Source organism: Balaenoptera borealis (genome assembly GCF_965194805.1).
Source record: "Balaenoptera borealis genome assembly, chromosome: 19".
Taxonomy (NCBI): Eukaryota; Metazoa; Chordata; class Mammalia; order Artiodactyla; family Balaenopteridae; genus Balaenoptera; species Balaenoptera borealis.
Genome location: NC_138878.1, coordinates 734528 through 752359, shown reverse-complemented (window position 1 = coordinate 752359; position 17832 = coordinate 734528). Strand labels below are relative to the sequence as shown.

At 62.6% G+C, this 17832-nt stretch overlaps 1 protein-coding gene across 3 annotated transcripts in view; it reads left to right on the top strand.

The window, feature by feature from the left end:
- The window catches only part of ACSF3 (acyl-CoA synthetase family member 3), a 57910-nt gene extending 51438 nt beyond the window's left edge, over positions 1 to 6472 (top strand). For all 3 annotated transcript variants that reach the window (XM_082367117.1, XM_082367118.1, XM_082367121.1), the window contains 3 exons: positions 2184 to 2318; positions 2763 to 2874; positions 6132 to 6472. In XM_082367117.1, the coding sequence (XP_082223243.1) occupies positions 2184 to 2318; positions 2763 to 2874; positions 6132 to 6306 (422 nt within the window). In that variant the 3' untranslated portion in view covers positions 6307 to 6472. The remainder of the gene's footprint in view (positions 1 to 2183; positions 2319 to 2762; positions 2875 to 6131) is intronic.
- Positions 6473 to 17832: the final 11360 nt, after the last annotated feature.

Here is a 17832-nt window from a genome sequence, read left to right as displayed (position 1 = left end):
GTCTGTCCGCTTGCTTTCCAGCTGCCAGTTTCTCACCATCATGCCCTCTCCTTTGAAAACAACAGTTGCTGTTGATTTTATTTCGAGAGGGAGAGAACCAAGGTGTGTGTTCAGGCGAGGCTTCCGCTCTGGGAAGTTGTGTCTTCGTTTTCCTTCTAGTGTCTTCCTTGGCCTTCTGCACAGCCACGTGCGAGGGGCACAGACCCGCTGGGACCTCCTGCCTCCGTCTTCACGGGGCCTCTCCTGGGTCTTCTGTGTCTCGAATATCCCTCTGCCCCCCTCTTACGAGGACGTGTGTGATCACACTGAGGCCACTGGGTGGTCCAGGGTGGTGTTGACATCTGTCGGCACACCCTGCCTGACGGTGGTCCCGGGAAGCAGCAGGGCTCTCCCGTGGGGCCTTTCCTCGCTCGGCACACAGACCCCCAGACATCCCCCTGGGACGATGTCCGTGTGTCCTCAGCACCGTCCCGTCCCTACCACCGCGGTGCCTGGCTTTTCTCAGAGGAGACCCTAATTCTCACTGCTCTTCATCAGGCTGGATGAGGGTCAGTGTAAGAGCTGGTGACGGGAGACAGTGCAAGGAAGCCGCCGTAACTGTGAGCTGGTGCGCGGGCAGTGGGCACCTGGAGATGCCACAGAAGTGACGTCTGAGCAGAGGGACAGCGAAGGGTGTCGGGCAGATGGAGAACCAGATGCTGCAGATGGGGTGGCGGTTGTGAGCACCCCTGGGGTGAGGGGCGTGGCTGGGGGGCCTGCCATAGGGCGTGTGGGTACAGCCGTGGCGAGCTCTCACCCTGACTTAAGTTGGTGTCACACAGAGCAAAGAGGGTGCAGGCGACATGGCCAGAGGCCCCGAAGCCACGTTGGCCTTGCTATGGGCAATGGGGGTGTCCCTGGCAGGACCAGGGCAGGGCAGTGACCCCCACCCCCAACACTGCTGCGTCTCTGGCCAGCGGAGGCCTGGCTGGGCCATTGGGTGCATTTAAGGGGCTGGTGTCCAGTGGTTGGGAAGCCGTCGGGAGACCCAATGGCTGTCCACTGCGGAGGGGACATGGCCGGAGCCAGGGCTGCACAGCAGGAATGGGAGAGGGACCCCGGTGGGCCTCATGGGATGGGGGCAGACCGCGTCCTGTCCCTGCGGCCCGCCTGTTACTCCACGCCTGCATCCCTTCCCGCCAGCCGGCCACCTGCCCCATCACTCTGTCTGGGGACCAGAGTGCCTCTCGTTCCTTCTGCTTCCCGTCAGGCAGGAGGCCCCACACCTGCAGGCCCAGCTCCTGCTGCGTCACAGCCCACCGCAGCCAGCCGGGCACTGCCATCCGTCTTGTTTAATAGGCTGGGGCGCCCCGCGTGGCAGGTCGCCAGGAGCGCGAGCTGACGGATGGGCCCCCTGCGTTGGACGGTGTGATGTATCATGAAATGCTGATGATTTATTCCAACTAATCACCCGTGTGCAGCGTGGGGTGTGTGAGAGCAGACGGTGAAGCACCAACGCAGCTCTCAGTGCGCGGTGGGCGTCCCCACGTGCACAGGCTCACATGTCCGTGCACACGTGTGTGTGTATGCTCACACTCAGCCCCACCCCCCCCGACCGCAATGCCCTGTCTGGCGTGTGGCCCCGGCCTTCACTGACCTCGTCCCCCCCCCCCCAGGTCTCTAGCGCCTCCTGAGGTGGGACCGCATGGGTCCTTAGCTGGGCAGGGCTCCTGCCAGGACCACGTCCAGGAGAAGTGGGTGGGGAAGCCCCGGCGCTGAGCATGGCTGGTGGGGGGGTCCCTCCCGGGGGGGGTCCCTCCCTCCTGCCAGACTCCCATGTGACACTGCGTATGGCCCGGAGCCCCATTGGGAAAGGGCCTGCTGTGGCCCTGCTGTGGCCAGGACCCCAGGGAGGCCCTGATGCTCTTGTTTCCTGCCTCCGTGGTCCTGGGCTGTTTCACGGGGGTCCTGCCCGTCCCTGTGGGACGCCGCCACCTGCCTAGGGGCAGGGCCACGGAGGCGTCTGGCGTCGGCATCACGCGAGGTCCCAGCTGTCCGCCTGGTGCTTGCTGCCTTGTCCCAGAGAGGTGCTGACGCTCCCAGACGCGGGGCCCACACGTGCCGGGGAGGGTGGCGCTCACATGCGTGTGCAGCGCCGACTGCGGCCGAGCCAGGTGCCTCCCACTGACCCGAGCCTCTCCCAGGTGACACGGCCGTGTTCAAGGACGGCAGCTACTGGATCCGCGGCCGCACGTCCGTGGACATCATCAAGAGCGGCGGCTACAAGGTCAGCGCCCTGGAGGTGGAGCGGCTCCTGCTGGCCCATCCCAGCATCACGGGTGAGCGGCTGGGTGCCCGGACCCTGACCTTTGGCTGACACAGCTGCACTCGGCCACCCGGGCTGTCTCGGGACCGGTCCAGATGTGTCTTCCTGTGTGTGTGTTGTTGACAAAACGGGGACCAGGTACCCAGTGGGGGGCACACCATCAGGGCCTGCCCTCCCATCCCCTCCCCGCCCCCCCCCCCCACAGTCGGCCTGCTCCCCCGCCCGCCGCGTGGGTCCAGGCTGGCCAGGTGCAGGCCGTGACCCCGTGCGCAGGAGTGGTGGTGTCCTGGGCCGTCCTGGCCCCTCAGGGACTCCGTATCCCCTGTCTCTGGCCGCTAGGCGGGCTTCTCTGGGGGCGGCGGGCCCCAGGCGTTTCCCGCTCGTGCCCGCTGCCCTGCAGCCTGCGGTGCTCGTCCTCCGGTGTTTCTGAGGCCCCCACCCTCTCCTTTCTCCACAGACGTGGCTGTGATCGGAGTTCCAGACGTGACGTGGGGCCAGCGGGTCACCGCAGTGGTGACCCTTCAAGAGGGACACTCGCTGTCCCACAGGGAGCTCAAAGAGTGGGCCAGGTGAGGGCCGGGCGGGGGGGCGGGGTCTCGGGCTGGGGCCTGAGGGCCAGGTGATGTGGTCCTGTGGGAGCTGCGCCTCCCGCACCACACACACGCACACTCATACGCGCGCGCAAAGGGCCCCAGGGAAGCTGTGTCGTGACGATGGGAGCAGATGTAGTACCCCGACCCCTGACTCAGGTGTAAACTTCCGAGGCTGGGTCAGAGGTGGACGGGGTCCCGTGGTGAGCGAGTGCGTCCCCCCCTGGGTGTAGGAGGAACCTTGTCAAGGAAGGTCCGTTCCCAGGAGCTGAGCTCAGAGCCATCCCGACGGGACCCCGGGGCGTGGGCTGAGCGGGCTCGGGGCGGGGGCGCTGCTGGGCCCGAAGCACATGCTGAGCGCGGGGCATCACACGGGCCCCTGGGTGCTCGCTGCTGGCCCCAGGCCAGAGCTCAGAAAGGAGCTGTTAGTTACATCCCCAAGGCCTTTATTTTAGATCCAAGAGGTCCCTCCTTCTGCCCCTCTCTCCCCACACCCCTTGCCCAACTTGCCTCCTTCTCCTCTGCACTGAAGATATTTGTGGCTCATCCAACGTGATTTCACAAACAGGAGGAATCCTTGTTTATCAGGGCAGCACAGCTGGGCGATTAGATTCCCCTGGATTTGCAAAATCACAGTTGGAGCTTTGCAATTTCACAAAGGCACGAAGAAGATTCTAGTTGGCTTTGCCGCTTTGGTTAAACAGTTGCTTTGTTAAAAGAAAGAACCTGCCATCCTTTGCTGAGAGCAGGTTTCCTGGCCCTCAAACCTGCTCCTTCACGCCCAGGGCTCCCGTCGTCCCTTCACCGCAGGGGCCTGAGACCCCGGCTGGGGCGGCGCTGTGCTGTGTGCTGAGGCTTTGGGTCCCTGGGGAGATGCTCCCAGCAGGGCGGGCCTGGGGCAGGTGGTCAGCCTGCAGTCCCCACGCGGCCAGTTCCCTGGGCTGTGTCCTCCCACGGGGCGGTCACTGGACAGTGACCCCGCGGCTGCCCACCCCCTGGAGGGAGGGCAGGGGCCTTCCTTTCAGAGCGCAGGGCCGGCGCCGCCCCCGCATGGGGGGGAATGGGGGAGGGGCCTCACTCCGAGCTTACCAGACGTTGGCTCAGTGAAGCTGCTCTTTCTTTCTGTGTCCTGTTCGTTGCCATTTGGGGGTCTTTTTTAAAGGTTTTTTGTTTTTTTTTTTAAATAATGTCTTCCCTTTCGCTGCCATTTTTTTCATTTCTGAAGATTCTTGAATCTTACAAGACCCCCAAACAAAGGTCTGTCCTACGCCCTCCCGCAGACCCTGCGCTGTACTCCTAGCGGAGTTGCGGGAGGCTGGCACCCCCGCCCCAGCTCAGGCACCGTGACACTTGGAGGGGCCGGCGTGGCCTCTGGGCTCGGTGGCAGCACCACGTTCCTGGTCTGGGACGTGGCCCGCCCACCAAACTCTCCAGTTGCAGTGGCCCACGTGGGGCTTACTCCCCGGGGAGAATTCAGAAATCCGGTGTCCGGATGGAGCAGGCGCTGCCGTCCAATCAGACCGTGGAGGGGAGACGCTGCTGGCCCCCCGGACCACCTCCCTTCCCCACGGGGCTGAGCGGTGGAGCTGAGGCCACCGCTGTCCCCAGGGCTTTTCCCATGGGGAAGCTGGCTTTGTAACAAACCACTCAGCCCTGCTGTGTTCCTGCCCAGGGCCTCAGTTTGCCTGGGAGCTGCTCTGACAGTTTCCTGTGAGACCAGTTGCTAAGCCGACGCCCCTCGCAGGAGAACAGGGTTTGTTCTCAGAATCCGCGGGTCTGCAGGCTTTAGAGCGCGTCCCTCCGCGTCTGCAGCTTCTGCTGCTTCGTGGTGGCCGTGAGTTAGGCGTCCAGCTGTGTGTCCTGCCTTTGCTGTGACCCCACCCCGCCTGTGCGCTGTCGTCCTACCTTTTACTTTTGTGTTCGTTACAAGCCCCACGCTACGTTCTTGAACACTTTTTGTTCAAACGGTTATCTCTTAAGGAGGATTCACTAATAAGGAAGATGACACGTATCCTGTGTCTGGCACTCTCCCCCCAGGGCGGCCCCTCCCACCACAGACCCTCAAGTGTGGGGAGTGGGTCAGCTGCTGGGGACCCCTAGCTCCTGTGTCTGAAGCCTTTAATTTCATCTTCATCCTTGAAAGAGACCTTCTCCGGGTTTGGGATTCTAGACAGACGGGGTTTCCTTTTCCTTCGTGCTCCACTCCCGCCTCACCTACTCTTCACGCAGGGCCCTGCATCCTTACAGCTGCCCCTTGACCCGCTCCACGCTGGTGGGTGGAGAGAAGGTGGGTGCCGCCTGGGAGGTGGTGCTGTGCAGCGGGGGGCGGGGAGCGGGTGTCCCTGGTGGAGCCTCCACGTGACCTTTGGCCCGGAGCAGGCGATTTGCGCCAGAGCTGCCCCGAGGTAACAGCGTTTCTCGCCATCTGTGGGCAGATGGACGTAGGCACCAGCTACTGAGGCCAAGGGGTGGGGTTTCTCTGCCCAGCCTCGCTGGCCCCTTGCTGCACACGTCCTGAGTGCCCAAGGCTGTCCCTACTCCTGCGGGCCCCGAGCAGACTTCGCGGTGCCTCTGTCCGGAGCCCCACTGCCCGATGCCCCGCCGTCTGCGTCACTGGCAGCAGCCACAGAGCGTGGAGCCTTTGTGGGCCAGGAGGCCACGGTGGGTGGCCCCTCTCCCCACCGCCCCGGGCAGCATCCCGTGCACCTGCTGGTTCCCTACTGAGGGGCCCCGCGTGCGGCCCGCGAGCCGGGAGCAGGCAGCTCTGCTCAGGAGGCGCCTAGGCGCGGTGTCCAGAGCTGCCTGGGGCTGGGCCCACCACGTGGCCGTTCACAGGAGGGAGCACTGTCGAACGGTGCTCCTCCTGGGGGTGCGGGCTGCAGGCCAGCTGCTGGACCCAGACGGCCACTCCCACTGCTTGGGCACCAGGCTCTGGGGTGGGAGGGGTGGCTCCAGCCGGCGTGTGTGGTCATGGCACCCAGGGGTCTGTGAGGTGCCCACCCACCTCCCCCAGCCGTCCGGCCAGGGCTGCAGTGAATGGACCGCGAGGTAGGACCAGTTCTTTCCAGCTCAGGGGCTCCGGGGCGGGGTCTCGGGCGGCCTGGCCCTGGGTGAGGCTCACCCTCTCCCCCAGTGGGCAGAGGGGCGTCTCCATGCCCAGGACCAGGCCCCGACCTGCTGCGGAGGTGCCACCCGCGCCCGCGGCTCCTGCACTCAGGCCTGGCCTGTCTCTGCAGCGGTTTCCTGGCCCCGTACGCGGTGCCCTCGGAGCTCCTGCTGGTGGAGGAGATCCCGCGGAACCAGATGGGGAAGGTCAACAAGCAAGACCTTGTCAGGCAGCTCTACCCGCGCGACTGGGGTGCCCCCGAGACCGGGCGCCAGCTCACTGGCTTCCCGCCTGGCCACACCTGACCGGAAGGAAACCGCCTCGTGCCCTCTGCCCCGGCCTCGTGGCCACGGCACACCGCACAGCTCCGTGTGCTCTGCAGTCCCCGCCCCCCAGGTCCCTGCGGGTCTGGAGGTGTCACGGGGGAAGCAGGTCTCCCTGGAAACTCAATAAAGGCTCCACAGAGAAGCAGATGCCTGTCCTGCACTCCTTCCCAGGGCCTGCGCGGTCCCCGCCCACGGCACCGGGAGGGCCCTGTCTGCACGCCATGTGCATGGTGCGCAGGGCGGGGGTCTCTGGTGGACTCGGACGATGGTCCTGGGCGTCCAGGGGAAGGCGTTTCCCACCACACGAGCGCCTTGCTGGGGTGTCCGGCACCCGTGGCCCTGGCAGAGGCTCTTTAGGCCTTCAGGGCCAGGGACGCAGCTCATGTGACCAGAGGGTGGGGGGCAGAATGCCTGACCCTCGGCCCCCCAGAGGGGACCTCCTGGACCAGGGGTTGGCACACTCTGGGACGGGCCAGGGGGCCAGTATTGGGCTCTGGGGCCAGTGTTCCTTGTCGAGGCCGCAGCCCAGGTCCCACGGACCTCATACAGAGTCCAAAGTGCTCAGTAGCCAGAGGCCGACCACGAAAGGCCCCGCAGCTGCTCTCCTTGACCCCCATCCCCTCCCCTGTGCTGCTCCCTCCACGACACCCCCTGCTCCCTTTGGTCTTTGGATGTCTCCCTCTCCTTCCCAGACCCCCCACCTGCCCCTGCTGCCCGGCCCCAGGTTCCCTGCCCTCCCTGGCCAAGGGCAGAGGTGCCCTTGGAGGCCCAGGTGTCGTGGGGAGGATGGGCAGGAGCCGGGACAGAGCCGAGGGCCTGGTGGGCAGCGCGTGGGGACCAGGGCTGCTCCCCTACCCTGTGCACGTGGCCTGTGACTCCGCGAGGCCGGCCCCGGGCACGGCGTTTGCTCGGAGGAACGTCCACCCCAGCGCCCTCCTGCCCGAGCCCTGGACACGCACTGGTCACCCGCCTGTGCAGCAGGCCAGCCTTCCGGCCTCGGCACTGGCCCGCAGCCCAGTACTCTCAGGGCAGCACTGGACACTCTGGCTCCTGCTGTCCTCGTGTCCTGGGACCTGGGGACCACGAGCTCCTGGGAAGAATCAGCTCCCACGTCCCCAGAGCTTTACTTCACCCCACTGGTTTGACTCTGTGTCTGTCTTAATACTGAAAATTTGATTCCTGAAAACGTTCACGTCATCATCTGCTTTCTGCTATCGTCTGTACAAAATACTTTCCGAAAAATAAATAATAGTCATCTTGGACCAAGAACAAGACCAGGCTGGGACGCTGACAGGCTCTTAGACCATGTCCCTCAGGACGCAGAACGTGGCCTGGCCCCTGCCCGCCCCATCGCGTCGCCGCCCTCGGGCCAGGTTCATCCTCCGCTGCAACTCACGGTCGGTCCAACCCAGCCTGGCCGGGGCCCTGGTCTGGCCCTGGAGACAGGCACAGCCCCCCCTGCTAAGTCAGCATGACTGAAGGTCCCGAGGCTTTGGGAAAGTTCCCTTGGCTGGAAATGCCTCAGCCTGGCGGCTCCGTGTTGCCCTGCGCTCAACTCCCAAACCAAAGCCGAGGGCGGGCACCCTGGGCTCTGTCAAACCCGTAGTGCTTGGATCTCGCTTGGAGGGGCTCCTGGGCACAGCGGGAGTGGATTTGTTGAGAGGCAGCGGGAAGATAAGGGCGCCTGGCAGGGTCTGCTCCTCGGACCCCGCTCCCTCGGGGGCAGGGGGAAGGCCCGCGGTGGAGGGTCCGCACCTGCCACGTCCCTCCGTCCGGACATAAACCTGCGGGGCGTTCAGGGCCTCTGCTGCCGTCCGCCTGCATTTATTCACCAGAGCTCAGCGTCCACGTGGGATGCGCAGAGGGCCCGCTGAGGAGAGACCCCGGGGGACGGGCGGGCTTGAAACGGCCACAGAAATGTCAGGGCTGACACCGCGACACCTCAAGGCCCACGCGCCCTCTGCGCCCACCCCCGCGCCCCGCCCCCCTGTTCTGTGACGTGAGGCTGCTGCCCCCTCAGGGCTCCGACCGAGGACGGAGGCCTGAGCTCCCCGTGGGAGCCAAGGTGGGCAGCTGCCCGCCGGACCCGGTGCTGTGAGGGGGCGGAGCCCAGGGAGGGCATGGCGAGGAGGAGGGGGCGGCCCAGGCCCCACGGGCGACGACAGCGCATCTCCGGGGGGCCCGGACCAGTGTCCCCGGACAGAGAGCCCACCCCAGGGCTGGTCAGGAGCGTGGACGCCACAACAGCAGGGCTGTCCCACGGGAGCCGGGCCTGCCTCTGCCAGTGCCTGAGGCCCCCCAGACGCCCTCAGATGCTGGGACCACCCGTGAGGCCCCCAGAGTTGTCCACGTCCTGGCCCCCCACGCAGGCCCAGTGTCACCCCAGTGGAGAGGGGCAGGGGTGCGATAATGCGCAGCGCTTAGCACGCGGCCATTGCTGCGCACCTTTACCGCGCAACCCTGGTTACTAGGCAACGGTTACCGCGAGACCGCTGACGCGGGCTGTTTAGAGCGGCGGTTCGAGGGCCCGCTAGGCCGGCGGTCGGCGGGGTGGTGGTCCTCCAGTGGAGAGCGAGGTAAGAGGCGGATGGCGGCCTTCTCCCTGGGGCTCTCCAGGCCCTCCGGCCTCGGGCTGGCGGCTGGCGGGTGAGCTGAGGGCCTGGGAACAGGCTGGCGGTGTGCCCTGCAGGGCTCCAGAGCCCTCGCCAAGGCCGCCCACTGGCCGGGCGGAGGCCTTGAGGCGGCCCTGAACCTCTCCGCCATCCCCGCCTCTGCGACCTAGTGGCAGCGGCAGTCTGCATGGGTCTCAGCCCGTGGGACCTGGCACCCGCCCCACCCCACCCCCGTTTGGGCGGCCTGAGGAGCCTGAGGGCCGGCTGGGTCCTGGGCGCCTGGCTCCCTCAGTGATGACGGCTGGGCAGGGTCTGGGGAGCCGGCCCTGAGGGTGCCGCCAGCTGAGATCTGCCTCTTCAGCCTGGGCAGTGACGGGAAGACCCAGGCTGGGTGCTGGACGGACGCTCCCGGGCAGGGTAACCACCCCCCCGCAGGGACCCCCTTCTCTTAGCCAGGATCTGGACCTCGGAGGGTGAAAGTTGAGCCTTGGGACCTCCCTTTTTCTTGTCAGAACAGGGAGTACCATTTGTTTGGTGGAGATTTACAGGACCTGACCGTGACCTAACCTCAAGAACAAAGGATCTGACACCGAGAAGTCTGCAACGACTACCCACGCCCCTCTCTCACCTTTCCCATAAAAGGGCTTTGCTGAAAACTTTCGAGGAGTTGGAGGCCTTTTAGGGCATGAGCCACCCACCGGCCCTGCAGCAAACCTTGCTCTGCTCCAAACTCCGACGCTTTGGTATTGTCAATGTGCGTCAGACACACGGACTGGCGTTCGGTAACGGGGGTGGAGTCAGAGTGACGGGGGTGACAGGAGGTTGGCTCTGCCTCCTTCTCCATTGCGAGCAGGCTGGCTGGCTCTTCACATGTTCTCTTGCCCTTGTGGTCTCCTGCAGGATTGCTAAGGGGGCTGCTGGGGTAGAGAGCTGGTCATTCTTTAACTGCTTACTTCTTCATTCTTACTTCTTTTCATCTAGGAAAAGAATCAGCGCCATAGACAAGGCAAGGTGTGCATTCAGGAGAGCACAAGTCAGGAGTTAGTTTCAGTTGCCTGGTGATCTCATTCCTATAATTAGGTTCTTTTAAGGGTAGAGGGGACAGAAGTGGGCAAACAGGAAAGGGGGAAAAGGGCTGCTTTCTGTGTGCCAAAGATCTGAAAAACTCTGAATCCCAACACCCTTCTTGCGGGGGCGTTTGGATGTGGGAATGGGCCCATCTTACTTAGGGCTCGGAAGGAGGGGGAGACGGGCCCTGGGACCCTCAGGGCCGGCAGCCTCGTCGGGCCGGGCTGTCTTTGGTGACCAATTTGGGCTCTTCACTGGTTACTGGTTTATTCAAACTCGTTACTTCCATTTGATGACCTGGATCTTCTGTAAAACCGTGCACTTCATCCAGGTTTCAGATTTATTTGCACAGTCCCTTATCAATCTTGCTTGTGCGTCTGGTTAAATTTCCCTTTTGTTTAGCTTCTCCTTTCCTGGTGGCTGGCTGGACCCGCCCTCACGGGCCTCCACCTAGCTGTTCTCCTAACGCCCACCTGGGCACCCCCGTCCTCACCCGGCTCCAAACTTTGGGTCCTTTCTTCTTTGACTTAATCTCTTAAACCGGGGGTGATTGGAGCACGTTATCTGCTCACTGTTTCCCCACTGGTCTCTGCTACTACCCCGAGAACACGGACCAAGGGGTTCCAGAGCTTTGAAATTTGGGGCCCTCCTGTGCCCCTACACAGTGGCTTTTCTTTCCTCAGGAGGCAGCTCTTCCTTTGATATTCCAGTGCTAGGTGCCCAGGCCCCGGTTATACCTTATTATTATCTATTCTGATGGATTGTTATTTGCGTTTTCCTGTTAAATCACATGTTCTCTGAGATCAGTACTGCTATCCGGCTTCTGGGGTTGATATTTATTTATTTATAATTAATTATTTTATTTATTTATCTTTGGCTGCATTGGCTCTTTGTTGCTGCACGTGGGCTTTCTCTAGTCGCGGCAAGCGGGGGCTACTCTTCATTGCGGTGGCTTCTCTTGTTGTGGCGCACAGGCTCTAGGTGCGCGGGCTTCAGTAGTTGTGGTGCGCGGGCTCAGTAGTTGTGGCTCACGGGCTCTAGAGTGCAGGCTTAGTAGTTGTGGAGCACAGGCTCTAGGCGCATGGGCTTCAGTAGTTGTAGCACACAGGCTCAGTGGTTGTGGCTCGCGGGCTCTAGAGCGCAGGCTCAGTAGTTGTGGCGCACGGGCTTAGTTGCTCCGCGGCATGTGGGATCTTCCTGGACCAGGGCTCGAACCCGTGTCCCCTGCATTGGCAGGCGGATTCTTAACCACGGCGCCACCAGGGAAGTCCCTCTGTCTCTCCTTTAGTGAGCAAATGTAGTCCATTTATTGTGATTATTGATGTCTTTGGACTTATTTCTACAATCCCCATTTGCATTTTCTGCCACCACCTTAGGGATATGGCGTTTGTTGTTTTGCCTTCTCTTTCATTGTATTGATAAACTTCTCGGGACTTTCCTAGCAGTCCAGTGGTTAAGACTTCGCCATCCAATGCAGGGGGTGCGGGTTCGATCCCTGGTTGGGGAGCTAAGATCCCACGTGCCTCATGGCCAAAACCCCAAAACATAAAACAGAAGCAATATTGTAACAAATTCAGTAAAGACTTTAAAAATTAAAAAAAAAATTCTCTACTCTTTTCTCTTTGCTTATTTGGAAATTATCAACTAAATTTTTGTTCTTTGAGTGCCTTAAAACGTATAGATACTTGCTATAAAGTCTAAGTTGTTCACAGTAATGCAGCACGGGGCTCCCCTATGGCTGGGATGAGGCTCCCAATACCTGCCCCTCTGCCATCTTTTTTTTTTTTTTTTTTTTAAATCTTTATTTATTTATTTTTTGGTCATGCCGTGAAGCATGTCGGATCTTAGTTCCCCGACCAGGTATCGAACTGGCGCCCCCTGCAGTGAGAGCTTGGAGTCTTAACCACTGGACCGCCAGGGTCTTGATATGTTTCTGTAGCATTTCAGTTTTGTTTTGTTTTGGACACAAAAATTAATAGGCTTTGTTTTCACGGTCAATCATTAAATTTACTGACATTTTATCAACTTCTTGGCTCAACGGGTTTCATTTTAATGAATAATTCTCTGCAGTAGTTGTTTCAGTAACCGCCGCTGAGTGTGTATCTGAGTCTCTACTTTTTCTCACTCTCGAATGACAGGCTGTCTGGGCATAAGATGCGGCGCTGCTCCTCGGGTGCCGGAAAGATTTTCTTTGTCCTCAACACCAGTAAGTGTCTGCCTCACTCCCACGCCCCCAGGACAGAGCCCGGAGGGCCTGGGGCAGGAGCAGGGCCAGAGCACTTATGGAAAGGTCGCAGGACCGGGGAGAGGACTGGCCAGAGGGGGAGCCAGAGTGCACTCGAGTCTGGAAGGTCGGGGTTCCAGCTCAGCAACCTGGATGGAGAGCATGGCGGGGAGGAGCGGGAGTGGGGCACGGGGGAGGTCGGGGCCTCGGGGGCACCTGCCAGGTGCACGCAAGCTCCCAGCTTTCAGGAGAGAGCCGCGCATTAGGACCAAGGAGAGTGGCTGAAACGTGCGATTCTCCCCAAAGAAGCAAGGAGGCCGCAGGCTGGGCGAGGCCCGGGCCTCCAGCCCCGGCCTGTGCAGGCCTCTCCCCGGCCATCCTGCCCAGGTCCTCTGTCTGGAGGAGAAAGGCCGGCAGGAAGGGCCCAGGCTCCTGAGCCCACCCAGCCCGCATCTTCCTCCTCAGCCCATCCCTGGAGAGGGCCGCACAGCGGGCCCAGGAGAGCCTGCGCGTGGGCAGTGCCCGCTGAGCGCGCTTCCCCCGCCCACGGGGTGGAGGGGAGCGTAGATGCAGCAGCGTGTCTGTTACAGCGCCTGATCTAATCTGAACGGTCATTAATGTGATTTATGCGGCTGTTTGGGATTCTTTGCTCCCAAATTTGTCACCAGTTCCCTTGATGCTGATTGAGAGACAATGGTGCTGGTGCCCAGTGGGGCGGGCTGGGGAATGGGCGGGGGCTGCGCTGCCTGGGCGGGCTTGGGGACACGTTCCTTCTGGAGCCCCCCTGGGGCCCCACATGTCCCCCTCCCCTGCCAGCACCCCTCCACCCCTCCCAGCTCTCACCCACTCTGATTGGGGAGGTGCCAAGGAGCAGCTGTGCTGGCGGCATCTCTGGGCCGCATGGGAAGAACCATGAGGCAGATGAGGGGGGCGGTTGTCCTGCAGCCCCCAGGAGCCAGCAGTACTGGGGGACAGCCTCCCGCCTCCCTTCCCCTCTCCCCAGGCCAGGAAGGACCAGCCACTGGGCGGCCTCGTTTGCCTGGAGCCCATCCCCCCAGCTTCTTCCAGACAAGGACCCTCCCCAGCCCGGGCCGCGCACCAGGGTGCAGATGTGACGTGGCACGTGAGGGCTGTGACATGATGTGTGTGCAGGACACAGGCTCACTGAGGCCTCTCCTACAGCCCCAGGAGCCCCAAATCCAAACCGAGAGCTGCCAGGTCCCAGGCAGCCCCGCGGGTCTCCCCGACGACCTTCCCGCATGCCCCGCTCCACCAGTTACTGCCGGCGCCCACGGCACAGGCTGCCCGCCAGGCCGGCTGGGAGTGAAGACGCTGGTGAGCGGGTGATGACGGAGGCCCAGGCTGGTGTGCACGCCCTGCGGGGGTCTCACGCCCACCAGCTCAGGGACGGCCGCACACAGCCTCCTCTCCGGGTCCTCAGCACCCTGAGACTCTCGAGTGAGCAGGACGGGGGCCTGCACCCCTGCCCTGGAGTCTTGGGGTGCATGCGTGCCTGGGTGCCCTGGCCCCAGCCCATGTTGGTGAAGGTTTTTACTGGAGTGGGTTTTTCCATGAAAGCCACCCTCTGGGGGTGACAGTTATGCTTACAAATTGCCTTAAAGCTTGACCATCTGAGCCCAGAGACCTGTTTTCTGCCCTGCCTGAACCCCCGTCAGTGTGGCCAGGCCTGCTCCCCTGAACCTCACGGGTCCTCGCCGTGGCCCGGGGCCTGGACGGGCCTCAGGAACTCGGGGTTCCGGCGGGGCAGCCTGGCTTGGCCAATGAAGGTGCCACCTGGCCGAGGCCATGCCCCCAGACCTCAGGGCCAGCACGTGGGGGGACCAGACCACTGCCTCCGCCCGGCCTTCCCTGGAGCCACACTGCCCTCTGCTGGTGCCGCCGGGCGTGGCGGGAGCCGCTAGGACCCCTGCTCTCCTGCTGCTCCGGTGCCTGGTGGGACCCTCCATCCCCCGTGTCAGGGCTGCTGGGCAGGAAGGGACCCCGGCCCCAGCACCTGGGGGCTTGGAGCTCAGGGACAGCCCTGGGGGAGGCTGGGACGGAGCCTGCCGCCCCAGGGCCTCCAGCCCGGCTCCCAGTTCTCATGGCTGCAGGGCCGGTGGGGGCTGCCGGTACCCCCAGCTTCTCTTCTGTCTCTGTCCATCCGTCCGTATTTTTGAGCACCCAAGACTTTAGAAGCGTAGTTTGAGAATGACTGTTCCCTGTGGGGGGGGGGCCATCACTGGGCTGCTGAACAGGCAAGCCCCCCAAACCTGACGGCAGCCGCCCAGACCTCTGCTGTCCCGGGAGGCCCCGCCTGGCTGTGCCCTGGCCACCAGAGGGCCCAGGCAGTGACGCTCTGCACTCCCCACGCTCCAGCCCACCCCGCCATCCCCTCTGACCCTGGGACCCATTGAAGGGACCGGAAGCCCTCTGCAGGGCCCCACTGCTCCATGCAAGCCATGGGGGCCAGGCGGGGATTCAGGGCCCCTCCAGCTCCGCCCCACGTTTGCCTGCCTCCACTGAGGGCCCCGCTTGTGCCGCTTCATCACACTAGGGTCTGTCGGTGCCGGACTCCCCTGGGAGGGCAGACTTATGAGGGCTGATGCCCCAGGGCCTGGAAGGGGCCTGGCACAGGGGAACGGCGGAAGGAGGGAGGGATGGGAGGGGGGAGGAGGGGAGGCAGAAGTGGGGGGGGAGTGTCTGCCTCCACCCAGCCTCTCTCCTGACCTCCAGACCAGGCTTGAACTTGGAAAGGGCGTGGGCCCTGCAGCCGGTTGCCCAGGCTCCTGGCCAGGCCTCACCTGTATTGGCCGTGTCACCTTGGCCTCTGGGTCCTGGCCTGGTAAAATGAGGCCCCAGAGGGACAGGCCACATGTGGGGTGAGATCAGTGCCTGGGCCTCCCGGAGCACACTGCTACCCTTGACTGTGGTTACCTGCGGCTGCCCACTGGGCACCTCCACCTGGATGACCACAGGCACCCAGTTCATATCTACGAGGAACCTGTCCTCCACCCAGGCCAGTGCCTCGTGTCCGGGTCACCTCCTTCCTGTCCAGTCCTCCTGAACCCCCAGGCATTCTGCTCCCTCCCTTCTGTGTCCCATCCTGGACACGGGAGCCTGAACCCCGGGCGGGCAGGTGGACACCCCTTCATGCAGCCTGAGAAGCTGCGTTCACCTGGCCGTCCCCTGGCCACACGACGCTAGCTGATCTTCGCTTGCAGAATGGACGTGTGCATGGGAGCCCCGGGCGGGCTGTGCTGGGGCGTGGGGTCATGCAATTATCCCAGTGAGCCCAGCGAGCAAATGCCTGCTGAATGCCAGCCGTGCGGCCCAGGTGCACACCCGGCTACACCGCCAGAACAGTTACTGCAGACTTAGCGGCTGAAACAGCACAACTTTATCTCACTGGTTTTTTTTTGTTTTTTTGTTTTTTTTTGACTGCGTTGGGTCTTCATTGCGGTGTGCAGGCTTCTCATTGCAGTGGCTTCTCGTTGCAGAGCACAGGATCTAGGCGCACAGGCTTCAGTAGTTGTGGTGCGCGGCCTCAGTAGTTGTGGCGCATGGGCTTAGCTGCTCCGCGGCATGTGGGATCTTCCCAGACCAGGGCTCGAACCCGTGTCCCCTGCATTGGCAGGTGGATTCTTAACCACTGCGCCACCAGGGAAGCCCCTCACTGTTTCTTTAGGTCAGTCGTCTGAGTGGTCTCCACCGAGTCCTCTGTTCCTGGTCACATGGGGGTGAAGGCTCTGTGTCGGCTGGGCCGGCTCTTACCTGGAGCTCAGGGGACAACTTTCTTCAGACTCATCCAGGTCCTTGGCAGACTCAGGCTCCTTGGGGTTGTAGGACTGAGGGCCCCATTTCCACTGGCTGTGGGCCTCCCGCCCCTGCACCCACATGTCTGTCCATCTGGCACCTGAAATCGCTCTGGTTTCCTCTCTTGCTGCATTTCTCTGGCTCCAGCTGACCATTTAAGGGACAGGACGTTCTCTGCTCTTAAGGGCTCCTGTGAATAGACAAGGCTGGTCCAGACAATCCAGGACCCCCTCCCCACCTCAGGGTCCCTCTGTCAAGGAACGTGACGTTTTCACAGGTTCAGGGAGGCCATCTCTGCCGCGCCTGCCAGGCCACAGTGTCCTCACCTGCACATGGAGAGAGGCCCCTGCTTCACAGGACTATGGGGGCTAAACACCGGGCCTTTAGGATTGGGGGTGTATCTGTGTGCAATTTTATATAAACCTGCATACTTTTACACATAATTCTTTTTTAATATTTATTTATTTTTGGCTGTGTCAGGTCTTAGTTGTGGCACGCAGGCTTCTCTCTAGTTGTGGTGCAGGGGCTTAGTTACCCCGCGGCATGTGGGATCTTAGTTCCCCGACCAGGGATCGAACCCACGTCCCCTGCATTGGAAGGCAGATTCTTAACCACTGGACCGCCAGGGAAGTCCCCATAATGATTCTTATTACACTGTAATTACGGTATTGTTCTAATGTAACTGCATTTTTTTTCTAAAGTTATAACAGCTTCACTTCTCTGCTGAAAGCCTCGGTGCCCCCCCTTTTATCAAGAGAAAGTTGAAAATCCCTAGATGGGTGGTTGAAGCTCCAGGGCTGGAACGCCCCCTCCCACACCCCCTCCCCCCCCTCACCCAACACTCCCTCACAATCCTACCCCGGTCCAGTGGAGCCGCTGCCCTCCTCCCAGCTCACAGGTACCCAACCGTGTCCCACCAGAGACAGAGGAGGCCACCCACGGAGGGGCGGTCATGGCCCCACTGCGCTGGGTGGGGGGACCCGCACCTCAGGCCCCTCCCACTCGCACAGGACCCGAGGGAGGGTCCGCTGGTGGTGAAGGGTTGAACCCTGGGGTTGGCGGCCTGGTAAGGGGAGGGGGCGCCTGGAGGGTCGGTCACCCTGAGTCCACCAGGAAAAAGGGCTCTGCTGGAGGAGCCGGTCCAAAGGCAAGGAAGGCCAACTGACCCTTGCAGCCTGGGGTGGACCAGCGCCGGACGGGACCTCGGGGCTCAGACACAAGAGGTCAGCGGAGAGAACTTCCTGCGCAGGGCCCAGAGCCAGACTGGATCCCAGGCCCCAGCCCCGGCTGCCGGGGCATGAGACCCAGGGGCGGGGCCGTGGGGGGTCCTAACCAGCCTGGGGACCACGCCCCTCCTCCAGGGACCCCTCCTGCTCCCAGGGCTCCCCCGTGACCAGACCCAGCTTACCCTTCCCCTTGGAGCACCCCCGCACCCGGGAGGTTGTTGAGGGGGACACAGATGGCCGAGAGGAGGGATGGCCTAGTGGGAGGAGAGGGTGCCTGAGGTTGGCCAGGGGGACTCGGACGCTGAGCTCCGCCCCCGTCTACTTCACCCTCTACCCGTTCCAGGGGCAGAAACCCAAAAACATTCAGAGGGCTCCTCCACCCGGGTTTGGAGTCCGACCTCAGAGGCAGGGCGGTGGCCTCCAGGAACTGCTCAGCCCCAGGGCCTCAGAGCCTGCAGCTGGAAGGGTCTCCTGCCCCCCACCCCCACCTTGGAGCGGTGAGTACCAGGGACACAGTCACTGCCAGAGCCCCTGCCCTCACCCCTACCCCCGGCAGCCTGGC